The following is a 15,588-nucleotide window of genomic DNA, read 5'->3' as shown; positions in this document are numbered from 1 at the left end:
CAGCAAAAAAAGAAACGTCCTCTCACTGTCAACTGTGTGTATTTTCAGCAAACGTAACATGTGTAAATATTTGTATGAACATAACAAGATTCAAGAACGGAGACATAAACTGAACAAGTTCCACAGACATGTACCTAACAGAAATGGAATAATGTGTCCCTGAACAAGGGGGGGGCAAAATCCAAAGTAATAGTCAGTATCTGGTGTGGCCACCAGCTGCATTAAGTACTGCAGTGCATCTCCTCCTCATGGACTGCACCAGATTTGTCAGTTCTTGCTGTGAGATGTTACCCCACTCTTCAACCAAGGCACCTGCAAGTTCCCAGACATTTCTGGGGGGGAAATGGCCCTAGCCCTCACCCTCCGATCCAACAGGTCCCAGACGCGCTCAATGGGATTGAGATCCGGGCTCTTCGCTGGCCATGGCAGAACACTGACATTCCTGTCTTGCAGGAAATCAGCCATACTTTTCATTCTGTGCATGGTGGCATTGTCATGCTGGAGGATGAGGATGAGCCTGAGCCAGGATGAGCCTGCAGGAAGGGTAGCAAATGAGGGAGGATGTCTTCCCTGTAATGCACAGCGTTGAAATTGCCTGCAATGACAACAAGCTCAGTCCGATGATGCTGTGGCTCACCGCCCTAGACCATGACGGACCCTCCACCTCCAAATCGATTCCGCTCCAGAGTACAGGCCCCGGTGCAATGCTCATTCCTTCGATGATAAACGTGAATCCGACCATCACCCCTGGTGAGACAAAACCGCGACTCGTCAGTGAAGAACACTTTCTGCCAGTCCTGTCTGGTCCAGCGACCGTTGGTTTGTGCCCATAGGCGACATTGTTGCTGGTGATGTCTGGTGAGGACCTGCCTTACAACAGGCCTACAAGCCCTCAGTCCAGCCTCTCTCAGCCCATTGTGGACAGTCTGAGCACTGATGGAGGGATTGTGCGTTCCTGGTGTAACTCGTGCAGTTGTTGTTGCCATCCTGTACCTGTCCTGCAGGTGTGATGTTCAGACGTACCGATCCTGTGCAGGTGTTGTTACACGTGGTCTGCCACTGCGAGGACGATCAGCTGTCCGTCCTGTCTTCGGCGTCTCACAGTACGGACATTGCAATGTATTGCCCTGGCCACATCTGCAGTCCTCATGCCTCCTTGCAGCATGCTTAAGGCACATTCACACAGATGAGCAGGGACCCTGGGCATCCTTCTTTTGGTGTTTTTCAGAGTCAGTAGAAAGGCCTCTTTAGTGTCCTAAGTTTCCATAACTGTGACCTTAATTGCCTACCGTCTGTAAGCTGTTAGTGTCTTACCGACCGTTCCACAGGTGCAACTTCATTAATTGTTTATGGTGCATTGAACAAGCATGTGAAACTGTGTTTATACCCTTTACAATGAAGATCTGTGAAGTTATTTGGATTTTTACAAATTATCTTTGAAAGACAGGGTCCTGAAAAAGGGACATTTTCTTTTTTTACATTAATATGGATGCTACCATGATTACGGATAGTCCTGAATGAATCGTGAATAATGATGAGTGATAAAGAGACATAAATATCATACCCCCAAGACAGTTTAGCATTTTTTGGGGGGTATGATATTTATGTCTAACTTTCTCACTCATCATTATTCATTCAGGACTATCTGTCATCATTATATTACATATAACACCATGAATGTTATCATCATCTTATGTTGCCCATGTGGTATTTTGTATGTTGGGAAAATCTCTAGGCGCCTTAAGCAAAGAATGTGAGCAAGAGCACCATAAGGTGTAATGATGAAAATGACCCTTTTGCCTGCCACTAACAAATCTTAACGATTTCAGGGTATTGAAAAAGTTTAACCTTCATCCAGAGGAAAAAAATCTGTGCCAAAGGAAAGTCTTTTGGATTCATATGCTTGGCACTTTACATCCATCAAGGCTTAATGATCATTTTGACATGAGTGTCATGCTTTAATATGCTTCCTGTAGTGGTTGTCTCTCACATCGCTGTTGGGGAATTATGGCCCACTCTTGCATGCAGAACTGCTTTAACTTTGCGACATTTGTGGGTTTTCAAGCATAAACTGCTTGTTTCAAGTCCTGTCAGAACATATCAATAGGGATTAGTTCTGGACTTTGACTAGGCCATTCCAAAACTAAAAATGTGTTGCTTTTTAACCTTTTTCATGTAGACTTGATTGTGTGTTTTGTATCATTGTCTTGCTGCATGACCCAGCTGCGCATCAGCTCACAGACGGATGACGCTGGGCCAATTGTGCGTCGCCTCATTGGTCTCCCGGTCGTGGCCGGCTGTGACACAGCCCGGTATCAAACCAGGATCTGTAGTAACGCAGCTAGCATTGCGATGCAGTGCCTTAGACCGCTGCACCACTTAGGCGGCCCCAGAAAAAAAAATATTAAATCAATTTCAGAATGAGGCTGTAACGTAACAAAATGTGGAAAAAGTGAAGGGGTCTGAATACTTTCCAAAGCCACTATGTGTTGGAATACTTTGGAACAGATTTCCAAAACTAAAATCCCTAAACTGATTTGCTGTTGTTTTTACAGTCTTATGTACAACAATATAATTTTTTTTTTTTTTTTTTTTTTTTCTCATAAAAAAAACTTGGGGAGCCAAATAAAATCAGGCTGCCAGTTGGGTAACCCTGGTCTAGGGGTTGTTTGTGGCCTGGGCTCTGGTGTTACCTGTAGATAGGCCTGCTGGCAGCGCTGCACAAGCTGATGGAAGGCGGGCGTGCGGAGGTGGGCATGGATGTGGGCGGGGTTGAGTCTCTGGAGAGCCTCCATGATGATCTCCTGAAGGACGAAGGGGCTGAGTACACCCTTAGCCGCACCCACACAGAACTGGTACACATAGTTCACACCTGGAGAGGATGAGAGAATGGTGAGCATTTACGCTTTGCTGACAGTTAGCGAAAGCCTATGACTAATGGATGTGCACACAGACACTACATGTTAATGTTTTAAAACGGATGTAAATTGTAAAGTATTTTGTCTCTAAGGGGCGGACGAGCTGGGGGTAAGGGTAAGACGAGCTGTCGCAATTGGGGTCGGCTAATGGGGATCCTAATTGATTTAAAAAAATTAAAAAAATAAGATACAGTATGTTACACTTTGAATTCTGGCAGAATCATTTCAGTAGAATCCTCTCAACATACACAGACAATTCAGTTCTCCGATATATGTTTGTGTGTCTTACTTAGCATTTAACTCTAGTCTTCGCCTTCTTAAACCACCAGATGTTATGATGCTGGTGTATAAATACTTCAAAATCAATATTTCCCTCTTTTCCCAAAACACCTTAAAACCTGTTTGGGACAGGGGGCAGTATTTTCACATTCGGATGTAAAGCGTGCCCAGAGTAAACTGCCTGCTACTCGGGCCCAGAGTTAAATATTTGCATTTTATTAGTAGATTTGGATAGAACACACTGAAGTTTCTAAAACTGTTTGAATGATGTCTGTGAGTATAACAGAACTCATATGGCAAGCAAAAACCTGAGAAAAATCCAACCAGGAAGTGGGAAATCTGAGGTTTGTAGTTTTTCCAAGTGATTCCCTATCCAATATACAGTGTCTGTGGGGTCATATTGCACTTCCTAAGGCTTCCACTAGATGTCAACAGTCTTTAGAACCTTGTTTCATGCTTCTACTGTGACTGGGGAGAGAATAAGAGCTGACTCAACAAGTGGACTGCCTGAGGCCAATGAGTTGTTTACTGCGCGGTCACGCAGGCGCCGTTCCTTCTTTTTCCTCTTTAATGAATACGCTATTGTCCGGTTGGAATATTATCAAAGATTTATGATAAAAAGACCCTAAGGATTGATTGTAAACATCGTTTGACATGTTTCTATGAACGGTAATGGAACTTTTTGACTTTTCGTCTAGGGTTTTGCACTCGCACATTTTGCCTTTGGAATAGTGATCTGAACACGCAAACAAAACGGAGGTATTTGGACATAAATATGGAGTTTATCGAACAAAACAAACATTTCTTGTGGAAGTGGGAGTCCTGGGAGTGCATTCCGACAAAGATCAGCAAAGTGAAGATTTATAATACTATTTCTGAGTTTTGTTGACTCCAGAACTTGGCGGGTAACTGTATAGCTTGCTTTGATGGCTGAGCTCTGTACTCAGAATATTGAACAATGTGCTTTCGCCGTAAAGCTGTTTTGAAATCTGACACAGCGGTTGCATTAAGGAGAAGTGTATCTATAATTCTTTCAACAAATGTAAATTTTATCAACGTTTATGATGAGTATTTTTGTAAATTGATGTGCTCATTCACCGGAAGTTTTGGAGGCAAAACATTTTCTGAACATCACGCGCCAATGTAAAAATGGGGTTTTTGGATATAAATATGAACTTTATCAAACAAAACATACATGTATTGGGTAACATTGAGTCCTGGGAGTGTCATCTGATGAAGATCGTCAAAGGTTAGTGATTAATTTTAGCTGTATTTCTGGTTTTTGTTACGCCTCTCCTTGCTAGGAAAATGGCTGTGTGGTTTTTCTTGTCAAGGTGATGTTCTAACATCATCTAATGCTATGCTTTCGCCGTAAAGCCTTTTTGAAATCGGACAATGTGGTTGCATTAACGAGAAGTTTAAAATGGTGTAAAATAGTTGATTGTTTGAGAAATTTGAATTATGAGATTTGTTGTTTTGCATTTCCATTGGCTGTTGGCGAGGGGTCCCGCTGGCGGAACGTCTGTCCTGAACAGGTTTTAATAGATGAAACTACTAGAATCCAAGATGCCCGCAGCATGCCCTCTTCATCCCTGCCCCTTTCTCACCTAGCCGTGCAGCCAGTCCCAGGAGCCACTTGACATCCTCCGTGTATGGGGGGCTGCGGGAGAAGTTATTAGGGTGGTCGTTGTGAGCCCTCCTTCCAAGCATCTCCAAAGCCAGCATGCCTATCAAAGAGTCAGGGTCAAATATCACAGTTAACACCAATTACTTTGAATAGAAAGCATAACAATCGCAAACGATAGAACTGATATTCACAGTGCATCTAGTATTACATCTAGAGAATCATATCATGGACACTTAAAAGCATAGGTATATTCCTCACCAACTCTGTAGGCTGAGTGCAGGTAGTGAAGACCCTGCTGGCTGATTGGCTGGCTATGCTGCTCGTCTTCAGATGGGAAGGGGGCGCTGACCAATGAGACGGGCTGGGAAGACATACCAGGAAGAGATGACCCCTGAATGGCCTGGATTGTGGTGCCTGAATGGACGCCACCTACTGGATAGAAAGAGGAAAAAGACGCGGCTCCTGAGAGTGCCATGGAGAGCCCATTATAAAACATCCATCAAGTAATCTTTTTACATTTTTTTTAAAGTTGTTCCTGTTGAATGTGATCCATCAACTACATTAGCATGTTAGCTGATTAGATTACTATTTGACGTTTATAGACAGACTACACATGGACGTGCGCAAACACACACGCAGCAGTGGTCTCCGCTCACCTGCTACAGTGGTGCTCAGAGGCAGGCCGGTCTCGGTGTGGTACGGGTGGACGGCGATCTGGGTCATGGACGGCACGGGAATACCAGGGAAGGTGACCGCAGTTGCTGCCATGGGCGGATGGGGGCCGGTGGCCACCGAGAACGGGTACTGGGCACCGATAAAGGCCGGGTGCATTCCCTGGGAGGGCACACATACACACTTAAAATTAGTTAGATGCTATTCTCTGTTGCGGGCCACTGTCTTATGTCAGATAGTGCATATGAATATCGCACTGAGGAACGAGTGACATGACGGAAGACAATGGTCGTGGGCTTAATACAAAAAGAGATGAGTCATTTATCATTCATATAGTGAAACAAAGGATGTCAGAATTCCCCACTGAGCCCTTGGGGGGGGGGGGGGTTTAAGGCATGGTGTGCTTGCGCCTCCATTTACTTTTTTCAGCCTATAGTTACGGAGTGGCTGTCAGTCAATACTAATACATTCTCCCATCATTTCCTCTCAAATGTCCTGACATGCACAAGAGAGAATGTAGAGGAATAAGAAAAGAAAAAAGATTTTCAAAGTCAAACACCAGGTGCATACTGATCACTTCGGTGGTCCAATTGTCTAGTTGAGTCTCCTTGAAACTTAGTTTCAATATTGTACTCTTTCAGCTCCCTACCAACTCTCCCTACCTTCTCCATCTCAATTCAAACCAAACTTCACGAACTGAACAGAAGGTCATTAAAATAACCAAATATGAGAAACAGTTACCAAAACAACAATGAAAAATAAATAAATGGAATTCAAAACTGTGTGTTAGTGAATCTGGAGAGTTCAAGACGTGGTGGAGCAGTCTCTGCCATCAGCTATTCTCTGTTATGTTCTAGGGGAGGTGTGTTCAACTCTTTCCTCTACGAGGTCCAGAGCCTGCTGGCTTTCTCTTCTACCTGATAAACAATTGCACATACCTGTGTCCCAGGTCTAAATCAGTCCCTAATTAGAGGGGAACAATAAAAAGAGTTGAAAAAGGTCCAGAGTTGAGTTTGAGGGATCTAGGGACTGAGAGAAGCCCTGCATGCAGTGTGAAGCAGAGGTGGGGGTCTATAGGGAGACTTAATGTCTTCTAAGTTGATGGAAGCTACTTAAGGAAAGAAGAACTGGCAACAGTATTTCACTGGAAGCCCAAGCATCTCAATTTGAACATCTTATCAGTTTTCTCCCCTCCATCTCTCTCCCAGCTCTTTGTCTCCATCAGTCTTTCCCTCCTCTCCATGATGCCTCCAGACAGTCCTCTTACCTGTGGGTACGCACCCCCTGACAAGGGGAACACAGTGGGCCGGGGGACGTGCTGCAGCGGGTGCCCCAGGTACTGGGGGGTGCAGACGGTGGGCAGGTGGGCCTGGATGGTAGTGTAGGGGTGCAGGCCCTGGGAGTGGGGGTGGGCCATGGCAGAGCCAGGCAGGGCGTGTGATTGGTAGATGGTGGAGCCTACAGAGATGACGGGCACCACAGCCGCTGCTGTCACAGAGGCAGTCACTGTGGCAACACCAGAGGACTCCATGTTGCCACTGTTGTCCGTTACACCGTGACCCGTCTCCGGGGGCCTTCTCCCAGCTCCACCGTTGGCCCTGCAGCGTCCCGGGCCCTCGCGCTGGGCCCCTGAGCCCCCTCCTACTGTCTGCTCATAGAGCCAGTACCACTGGTGGGCCACCTCAAACAGAACCTCAGGGTACACACCGCCCCCCTTGGCTGCCTCCTCTACAGCCATACAGGCTTTCTCTAGCATAACATTGTCCTGCAGGGAGAGAGGAGGGGAGGGGGTGACGAGAGAGGGAGAAGAAATGATGAGATTAGGAAAAAAAAAGGAAAAAAAGTGCATTTTCAGGACAAAATGGATAAAAGGGTAAAAGAATAAAAAGATGCCCAGCCTACATGAGTAGTCCGATGTGTCTTCTGCAGAACTGAAGAGTACCGGACATGTACCTGTTCCTTGCACTGCACCAGGGCCCTCTGGATCTCATTGGGGTTGAGGGCGTGTGCATGGGGCAGGCAGCTCAGGGCCAGCTCGGCCGCAGCGCGAACCATGTTGGGGTCCCGCGCCCGTGATGCCCTGTCTGCCAGTGATGCCACCTCAGGAGGGGTGAGGTGCCCATCCCAGCACTCCACCAGGATGTTGAGGGCAGCACTGCCAATCTCCATGGCCTGGCCTGGCGGGGGAGAGGAGGAGACACTCATGTAAAGTGTGGTGGACCAGACCAAGCTTATAGCTAGCTACCTGTCTCTCATGGACTATTAAAAAAAAAAAACATTTTTGGGATGAACTAGATTTTTTTATAAACCTCACCTGTGATCCAGGAGACGTGGGAGGAGTAGGTCCTGGATAGCCAGTTGGGCGAGACAAAGTTGTGCAGGCCCAGGGCGTACAGGCCGATCTCGAAGGCACAGAGGTGCAAGTTGCGGTGGGGACCCTGGTGGCCCCCGCTGGCTGAGGGCTGGGTGAAGATGGAGGTGGAGCTGTTGCCCCCGGCCTTGATCAGCACCGTCTTGGCCAGCTCAAAGTAGAAGTGAGCCGCCGCCTCCGATGGCTGGTTGGGCACATGGGGTGCATGGCACTCGGGACGACGCCCTTTATACCTAAGAGGGTGGCGGGAAGAGGAAATTCAGTGTATTAGCATATTTTCGTCAATACCTTAGTTGAGTTCTCCAATAATTAAAAAGCATCAACACGTGTATAGAATATGTAGGAGGAGTCACTCACCTGCTGGTGTCTGTGCTCTTTGCCCTAGCTCCGCCTCCGGCCCTGCGAGAGCCGCTGGATGAGGAGGAGCCCAGCGAATCAGAGGAAGAGCTGCTGATGCTGTCACTGTCCTGGCCCCTCCCCCAGGAGGCCGCAGCCCAGCCCCCTCTGAGTGGACGTCGGCTGAGGGTGGGGGAGCTGTCTGAGGTGGTCTCAGGAGCACTGCTGTCGATACTCGCCATGCCTGGGACAACAATATCAAAACCGCTAAACTTAAAACTTCTTGTCAGCCACATGTCAATACTACCTCTAGAAGCCATTCGTCATATGACATGGGCCTGGTCAAATGCAGTGCACACTATACAGTAGTATAGGCTGTTATTAGAGACACAGCCAGTGTCTTAATCTGAGGTTCAGGGTCATGGTTAGTTGGTTACCTGTGTGTTTCTTCTTCTGGCGGACAGGAGAGCCCCAGCAGCGCCCGCTGTATGCCCCCCGTCCTCCCAGCGCCAAGCGGCTGGGCACCGTGCCCTCGGGCTTGAATGGGACCGCCTCACTCGGCTGGTCACACGACGCAGGCTGGGTGCCATCTGCTGAGCCAATAAGTTAAATATTGAATACGTTTTTACATGCCTACGGTAGCAACAGTGAGGGTTGGATTCAAAGAATTCCTTCCATTTTCAACAAATCTGTTTTGTATAGGTAGGGTAACAGCATTTTCAGTGCAGGACAGGTACAGTACGACATAACCACCCTGTCTGCGTCTCACCTTGTTCTCTGGCCTCACTGACGCCCTCTCCGGGTGTGGCGTTGTTCTGCACCCCGCTGCCCGCCAGCTGTCCTGCTGCCCCACCAGCAGCCACCACTTGCACAGAGGAGGACCCAGCTGCAGCCGTGGCGTTGGGGGCGTGTTTGGACACCCCTCCGGTGGCACCTCCGTGTCCGTGAGCATTGTGGGCAGCGTGCTTGGACGGGCTCCTTTGGCTGCTGGCAGCTGGCTTGCTGGAGTAGAAGGAGCTCAGGGTTTGGGGCTTGTGGGTCTGGCTCTCTCTGTCCAGCAGCTTGTCCAGGATCTAAGAGGTCACAGAGGGAGAGTCATCACAATCCTTATTTGTTAAGTAGTTCATTCTACTAGCTACAGTGCGGAAACCAAGGGCTACCTTTTTCAGCTTGCTCTGGTCATCCTTGTATGTGATCATAAGAGCCAGAGCCAAGTCTCCTTTCTCTCTCCTGGTCCCCTCACACAGCAGAGGGTGCTCTGCCTCGCTCACTGTGGTCTTCATACCTACAGCGGAAAAAGGGGAGGCAGAAATATGAACAGACGGCAGCAAACGAGTTCAGCAGTTTCAAGGCCAAACTGGTACCTGGACGTTTTCCTATTTAAGTATCACTAACCTCAACACAGCCATTAAATGTGGTGCCTACCACTTCCTGAAGGTGTAAATATAAAAACCTTGTGGTCGATCTTACCCAGTGCTGCGACAGCAGCCTCAAAGCCCAGCTCCTCGTCTCCAGGCATGTCATTGTTCCGGTTCCGGCTGGGAGGACGGGAACCTGTGGGGGAGACAACTGTACAAACAAAATAATGGAGGGGGAGGGGTGAAATATAAATTACTGGAAGTCTCACTAGTGTGATGACAGCATGACATGTAATTCAGATCAATTAGCAAGTAAAAGTTCTACATCTGTTTGCATATATACTGTTTGTTGTATGTATTGTGTGAGTTCAAACAGAGAACATTTTACATGTATAGCGAGAGTCACCTGGGGTACACAGCACATCAAATATGAAGCTGGCCAGCATGAGGGGCAGGACAGGCCTGTAGTCACAGAAGTTCCCGTCTCGGAGCTGCTCGGCCCTGTCCCGTATGGACGTCATCTCCACCAGGCCCAGAGGGATCTTCTTAAGCAGAGCCACCACCTCTGACTCCTGGTAGGCCAGCTTGACCTCCAGGGCCTTGGTGGAGGCTGGGGGCCTCTGCAGCTCCAGGGAGAACATGCCCGTGCTGAAGGCCAGGTTGTGGAGCTCCAGCCTCTCGCTCAGCACCGTCAGCAGGAAGGAGGTCTTTACCAGGGTGTTGGTGGCCACCTGGGTCTGCCTGCTGGTGGACACCTTGCTCTTCTTACCCTTCGTCTGGGGCTGCTCCACCTTCAGGTCTGGAGGGTTGGCCAGCAGGTCTCCAGCCAGCTCCACTGCCAGTCTGCAGGCCTCGTTGCTGTAGCCATGGGCGTGGAGGGCCTCTGCACATGCAAACAGCACCTCCATCTGGCCCTCCTGCTCCAGTGGCTTGATCCCAGCAAAGATGTCTGGTTCCTCCTCATGGTTGTTCTCTGGCACTCTCTCTGCCCCCTCCTCAGAGGCTGCATTTAGGTAGTAGGCCCGGTAGTCATCCTCTCCAACAGGGTCTCCCCCTGCCCCTGCCGCTGGGCTCTGATTGGGCAGAGCTACGGCTCCAGCGCCAGTTTCTCGGCGCCCACCACGCGGTGGCTTGGCGGCAGCAGCAGTCACGGTAACAACAGCGACCGAGGTGGAGAGCCGAGCGTCTCCAGCGGGGGTCGCCTCCTTATTTCCATTCACCTCCATCTCTGCCTCCACTTCCACCTCCTTCTCCAAGGCAACAGCCGCTTCCATGACGACAGTGGCGTTCTCCTTGAGGGGGAAGGCGGCCTGTGACTCAGTGGCAGCCAGGGTGGCAGCAAGAGTGACACGTTTGCCTTCAAAGGAGCGCTCCTTGGGCATGTTTCCGGCCCCTTTCCCTCCCCCACTGTATTTGTGTGGCTCTCTGAGTAGCGGGCTTGGTGAGGGCAGCATCTCGGGCGGCGGGGGTGTGAAGTCAAAGGTGTTACTGGCCTCAGCGCCCAGCGCCAGACTGGAGCCGTCATCCAAGCTCAGCTCGGCCATGTCAGGCTCCAGGGAGCTGTCCTCACTGCTGGTGCGGCGCTTCGCTGCTTGGTGTTTTCCCCCTACCCCTCCTGATCCCCCTCCTGATGACCTCCCCCCCTGGGCCAGCTTAGTCTTACCCCCAATGGACGAGGAGGAACCTGCGCCTTTGTACATCCCCTTACTACTGCCCTCCTCTAGAGAGAGAGAGACACTGCCCCCTAGCCGCACTAGGACCCCTCCTCCGCCCCCGGCCGACAACCCCTTCCTCTTGCTCACAATGGTCTCTTTGGGCCTGACGGCCACTTCTTGTTGGGGACTTCTGCCCTTGTAGTCTCCCCCACCTCCCTCAGAGCTGCCAGATCTCCCCCCTCCTCCTCCAAGTTCAGAGGTGTCTCCAGCCAGGCCAGCCTTGGCCCCTCTCTGCTGCTGCACTGCCCTGGCCCAGCAGAAGGAGGCGCTCTTCTTGTCAGCACTGCAGTAGGTGATGCCTGGCAGTGGGTAGGCCACCTCCCAGTTGAAGTAGCAGGACTCCACGGCTGGCTTGAAGCCCTGGAACAGTTTGTCCAGGGACTTGCGATGTTGCCCTCGCTTCACAATCTCAATCACTTTCAGATGCCACTGCTTGAGCTGGGAGGCCAGCTCCAAACGCCTATAGGATGGTGCAAAAATAAACATTGTTATAGTCAGTCCAGGAAACAAGAGCCACAGAGCAGATACTATAGTAACAAACAAGCAGACAAAGGCACACACACAATTCATATAATTGCCAATGTATTGCCACACACACACACACACACACACACACACACACACACACACACACATCAATCTAACTGGAAGAAGTGCACAGACACAAAAAGGCTTTCTGCAGAGAAATTTGACAGTCATTCCACATTTTTCTTTGTCAGTGTGTAGAGCGAGAGCACATAACACATTTAAAGCCAAGCAGCAAATCGGCTCTGTGCCTTGAGAATTGGACATGACACAGTGAATTAGGAAGATGCCCTCATCTATAATACACTCAATGTTCCAAACACTGACTGCTCTAATCAGATTAAATTCACAGAGCCTCAAAAGGAGTGTCAATCAACCCAACACAAACAGATTCAGACCTGGGAACGCTTGTGAAAGTGAGAAGTGAAATGAAGGTAAGAGACAGGAGGAGGGCTGTGCTGTCAACACACTCTTCTAGTGGATGTAGGAAACCAAGGCTAAGCGTTAAACAGGCAGAAAGGAAAGTGACCTCACCTCTGAGGGCTCATGGTAGGGTCTAGCACAGCCAGCCTCCACAGAACCACCATGTCATCACACATGCTGGCGCAGGCGTGGGCTGCCACCTCAGACTGCCCGTTACTGCGCCCCGTGTGCCCGCTGGCACTGCTGTGGGACGCCGACGTACGCACGCTGTACCACCAGCCAATAATCTGAGGAGAGAGGAGAGAAGTCACTGCTGTCCCATCATGAACTGAATTGATATTGAGTAACAGACAAACAAAAATGTACAATGTGGACCCAGAGGATATCACTTCAAAGTATTAATTAAAACGCTTGTTTCCAAAGTGGTCCTCGATGGTAAAAACAGTAACACAATGACTAAAAGGCAAGACCAAATTATAAACAACCATAATTACATTAAGTTATTGACATCCTAAAAAGTGGCACTCTTCACTTCCCCCTAACCTTAAAAATCAACAATTAAAGCAATCCATTAAATTGCACATCATACTGATCCTTCAAATAAATACACCTGACCAACAGTAGGGGGCACCAGGGGCAGTGGAGTGGTGTCTTACTTAGACAGCCTTGTCCAAATGAAAACCTTTGCCTGCTTTTTACAGCAATTTCTACTTTTATTTGCTTGATCTCCAAAGGAAGGGTATTCCATAGACAAATGCCTATATAGAAAAGCATGCTCACCGCTGTACTGCTTAATCTTGGGATTTTACGAGACATAACACTAGTTCTGGTATTGCAACTGTGTTGGTTATAGACCATATCAGTGTGGTTTTTCATATAACCTGGGGCACGATCATTTAAGCAACAAGCCCACCACCAGGAACTCCTGTATCCCTATGTGGGTCCTAGGGGGGACATTCAGCATATACATGGGGCGGCAGCATAGCCTAGCGGTTAGAGCGTTGGACTAGTAACCGAAAGGTTGCAAGATCGAATCCCCGAGCAGACAAAGTACAAATCTGTCGTTCTGCCCCTGTTCCTAGGCCGTCATTGAAAATAAGAATTTGTTCTAAATTGACTTTCCTAGTTAAATAAAGGTAAAAAATAAATGATAACATTATGCGGGTCATTCAGCATATACATGATAACATTATGTGGGTTCTAGGGGGGACATTCAGCACATACATGATAACATTACATAATGATAACATTATGTGGGTTCTAGGGGGGGGTCATTCAGAATATACACGATAACATTATGTGGGTTCTAGGGGGGACATTCAGCATATACATGATAACATTATGTGGGTTCTAGGGGGGACATTCAGCATATACATGATAACATTATGTGGGTTCTAGGGGGGACATTCAGCATATACATGATAACATTATGTGGGTTCTAGGGGGGACATTCAGCATATACATGATAACATTATGTGGGTTCTAGGGGGGGGGTCATTCAGCATATACATGATAACATTATGTGGGTTCTAGGGGGGACATTCAGCATATACATGATAACATTATGTGGGTTCTAGGGGGGGGTCATTCAGCACATACATGATAACATTATGTGGGTTCTAGGGGGGTCATTCAGCACATACATGATAACATTATTTTGCATGACCTGCATTCTCCTGCATTCTTTTTTTCAGCTTTTCTGATAGCCCACTTTAACAAGCAGAGCAGGCGTAATCAACATGACACTGAATCAAGGTTGAGACGAGCAGTTTCTTAAAATTGATGTTAAAACATCTAGTGTTACAATAAACATTTGTTTGCCATTTTATATATTTTTTTGTTGCAGCAATCAGGTCTCCAGAAAGGGATTGGTCTAGGGACACACCAAGATAAGTTACACTTCTTTTAGATTCCATCTCCTTGCCTGCACAGTTTACCTTTAGCTTGTCAGCCCTAAGCAATCTACGTTTTGTTCCAAACAAAATCGATTCAGTTTTTCCCAAATGTAGCGACACTTTGCTGTCAGTCAACCAATCTCTAACAAACTGCATTTTCTTACTCTGTCTCCTCTATGTAAACTACAAGCATTTCGCTACACTCGCAATAACATCTGCTAACCATGTCTATGTGACAAATAAAATTAGATTTTTATTATATCCACTCCTGATACCAGTATGGCTGAATCATCAGCATAAAGCAGGAGTTTACACTTTACTGTATCTGGCATATCATTAACGTATATAAGAGGCCCTAAAATTAATCCCTGCGGTTACCCACAGGATCTCTCTTTGGCCTCTGACAGATCACCACCAACATTACAGTCGTGGCCAAAAGTTCTGAGAATGGAAATTAATATTTGTGTCAAAGTTTGCTGCTTCAGTGTCTTTAGATATATTTTTGTCAGATGTTACTATGGAAAACTGAAGTATAATTACAAGCATTTCATAAGTGTCAAATGCTTTTATTGACAATTACATGAAGTTAATGCAAAGAGTCAATATTTGCAGTGTTGACCCTTCTTTTTCAAGACCTCTGCAATCCGCCCTGGCATGCTGTCAATTAACTTCTAGGCCACATCCTGACTGATGGCAGCCCATTCTTGCATAATCAATGCTTGGAGTTTGTCAGAATTTGTGGGTTTTTGTTTGTCCACCCGCCTCTTGAGGATTGACCACAAGTTCTCAATGGGATTAAGGTCTGGGGAGTTTCCTGGCCATGGACCCAAAATATCGATGTTTTGTTCCCCAAACCACTTAGTTATCACTTTTGCCTTATGGCAAGGTGCTCCATCATGCTGGAAAAGGCATTGTTCGTCACCAAACTGTTCCTGGATGGTTGGGAGAAGTTGCTCTCGGAGGATGTGTTGGTACCATTCTTTATTCATGGCTGTGTTCCTAGGCAAAATTGTGAGTGAGCCCACTCCCTTGGCTGAGAAGCAACCCCACACATGAATGGTCTCAGGATGCTTTACTGTTGGCATGACACAGGACTGATGGTAGCGCTCACCTTGTCTTCTCCGGACAAGCTTTTTTCCGGATGCCCCAAACAATCGGAAAGGGGATTCATCAGAGAAAATGTCTTTACCCCAGTCCTCAGCAGTCCAATCCCTGTACCTTTTGCAGAATATCAGTCTGTCCCTGATGTTTTTCTTGGAGAGAAGTGGCTTCTTTGCTGCCCTTCTTGACACCAGGCCATCCTCCAGAAGTCTTCGCCTCACTGTGCGTGCAGATGCACTCACACCTACCTGCTGCCATTCCTGAGCAAGCTCTGTACTGGTGGTGCCCCGATCCCGCAGCTGAATCAACTTTAGGAGACGGTCCTGGCGCTTGCTGGACTTTCTTGGGCGCCCTGAAGCCTTCTTCAC

At 48.0% G+C, this 15,588-nt stretch overlaps 1 protein-coding gene across 10 annotated transcripts in view; it reads right to left on the bottom strand.

The window, feature by feature from the left end:
• Positions 1–15,588, bottom strand: part of LOC106606791 (zinc finger SWIM domain-containing protein 8) — a 46,249-nt gene that overhangs the window by 4,456 nt on the left and 26,205 nt on the right. The window contains exons 9-22 of one of the 10 annotated variants that reach the window (XM_082975688.1): positions 12,336–12,511; positions 9,969–11,736; positions 9,674–9,782; positions 9,364–9,488; positions 8,973–9,276; positions 8,641–8,796; positions 8,225–8,447; positions 7,811–8,100; positions 7,450–7,673; positions 6,764–7,261; positions 5,481–5,658; positions 5,083–5,286; positions 4,805–4,924; positions 2,694–2,872 (exon numbers count right to left, since the gene is read on the bottom strand). In XM_082975688.1, the coding sequence (XP_082831814.1) occupies positions 2,694–2,872; positions 4,805–4,924; positions 5,083–5,286; positions 5,481–5,658; positions 6,764–7,261; positions 7,450–7,673; positions 7,811–8,100; positions 8,225–8,447; positions 8,641–8,796; positions 8,973–9,276; positions 9,364–9,488; positions 9,674–9,782; positions 9,969–11,736; positions 12,336–12,511 (4,554 nt within the window). Of the gene's footprint in view, positions 1–2,693; positions 2,873–4,804; positions 4,925–5,082; positions 5,287–5,480; positions 5,680–6,763; positions 7,262–7,398; positions 7,674–7,810; positions 8,101–8,224; positions 8,448–8,640; positions 8,797–8,972; positions 9,277–9,363; positions 9,489–9,673; positions 9,783–9,967; positions 11,737–12,335; positions 12,512–15,588 lie in introns of all 10 variants that reach the window. The other 9 variants (XM_082975709.1, XM_045720746.2, XM_014203196.3 and 6 more) reach the window with 9 other exon arrangements.

Source organism: Salmo salar, chromosome 01 (assembly GCF_965601325.2).
Source record: "Salmo salar chromosome 01, fSalSal1, whole genome shotgun sequence".
Classification (NCBI taxonomy): Eukaryota; Metazoa; Chordata; class Actinopteri; order Salmoniformes; family Salmonidae; genus Salmo; species Salmo salar.
Note: the sequence above shows the minus strand (reverse complement) of the source record. Positions and strands in the feature narration are given on the sequence as shown.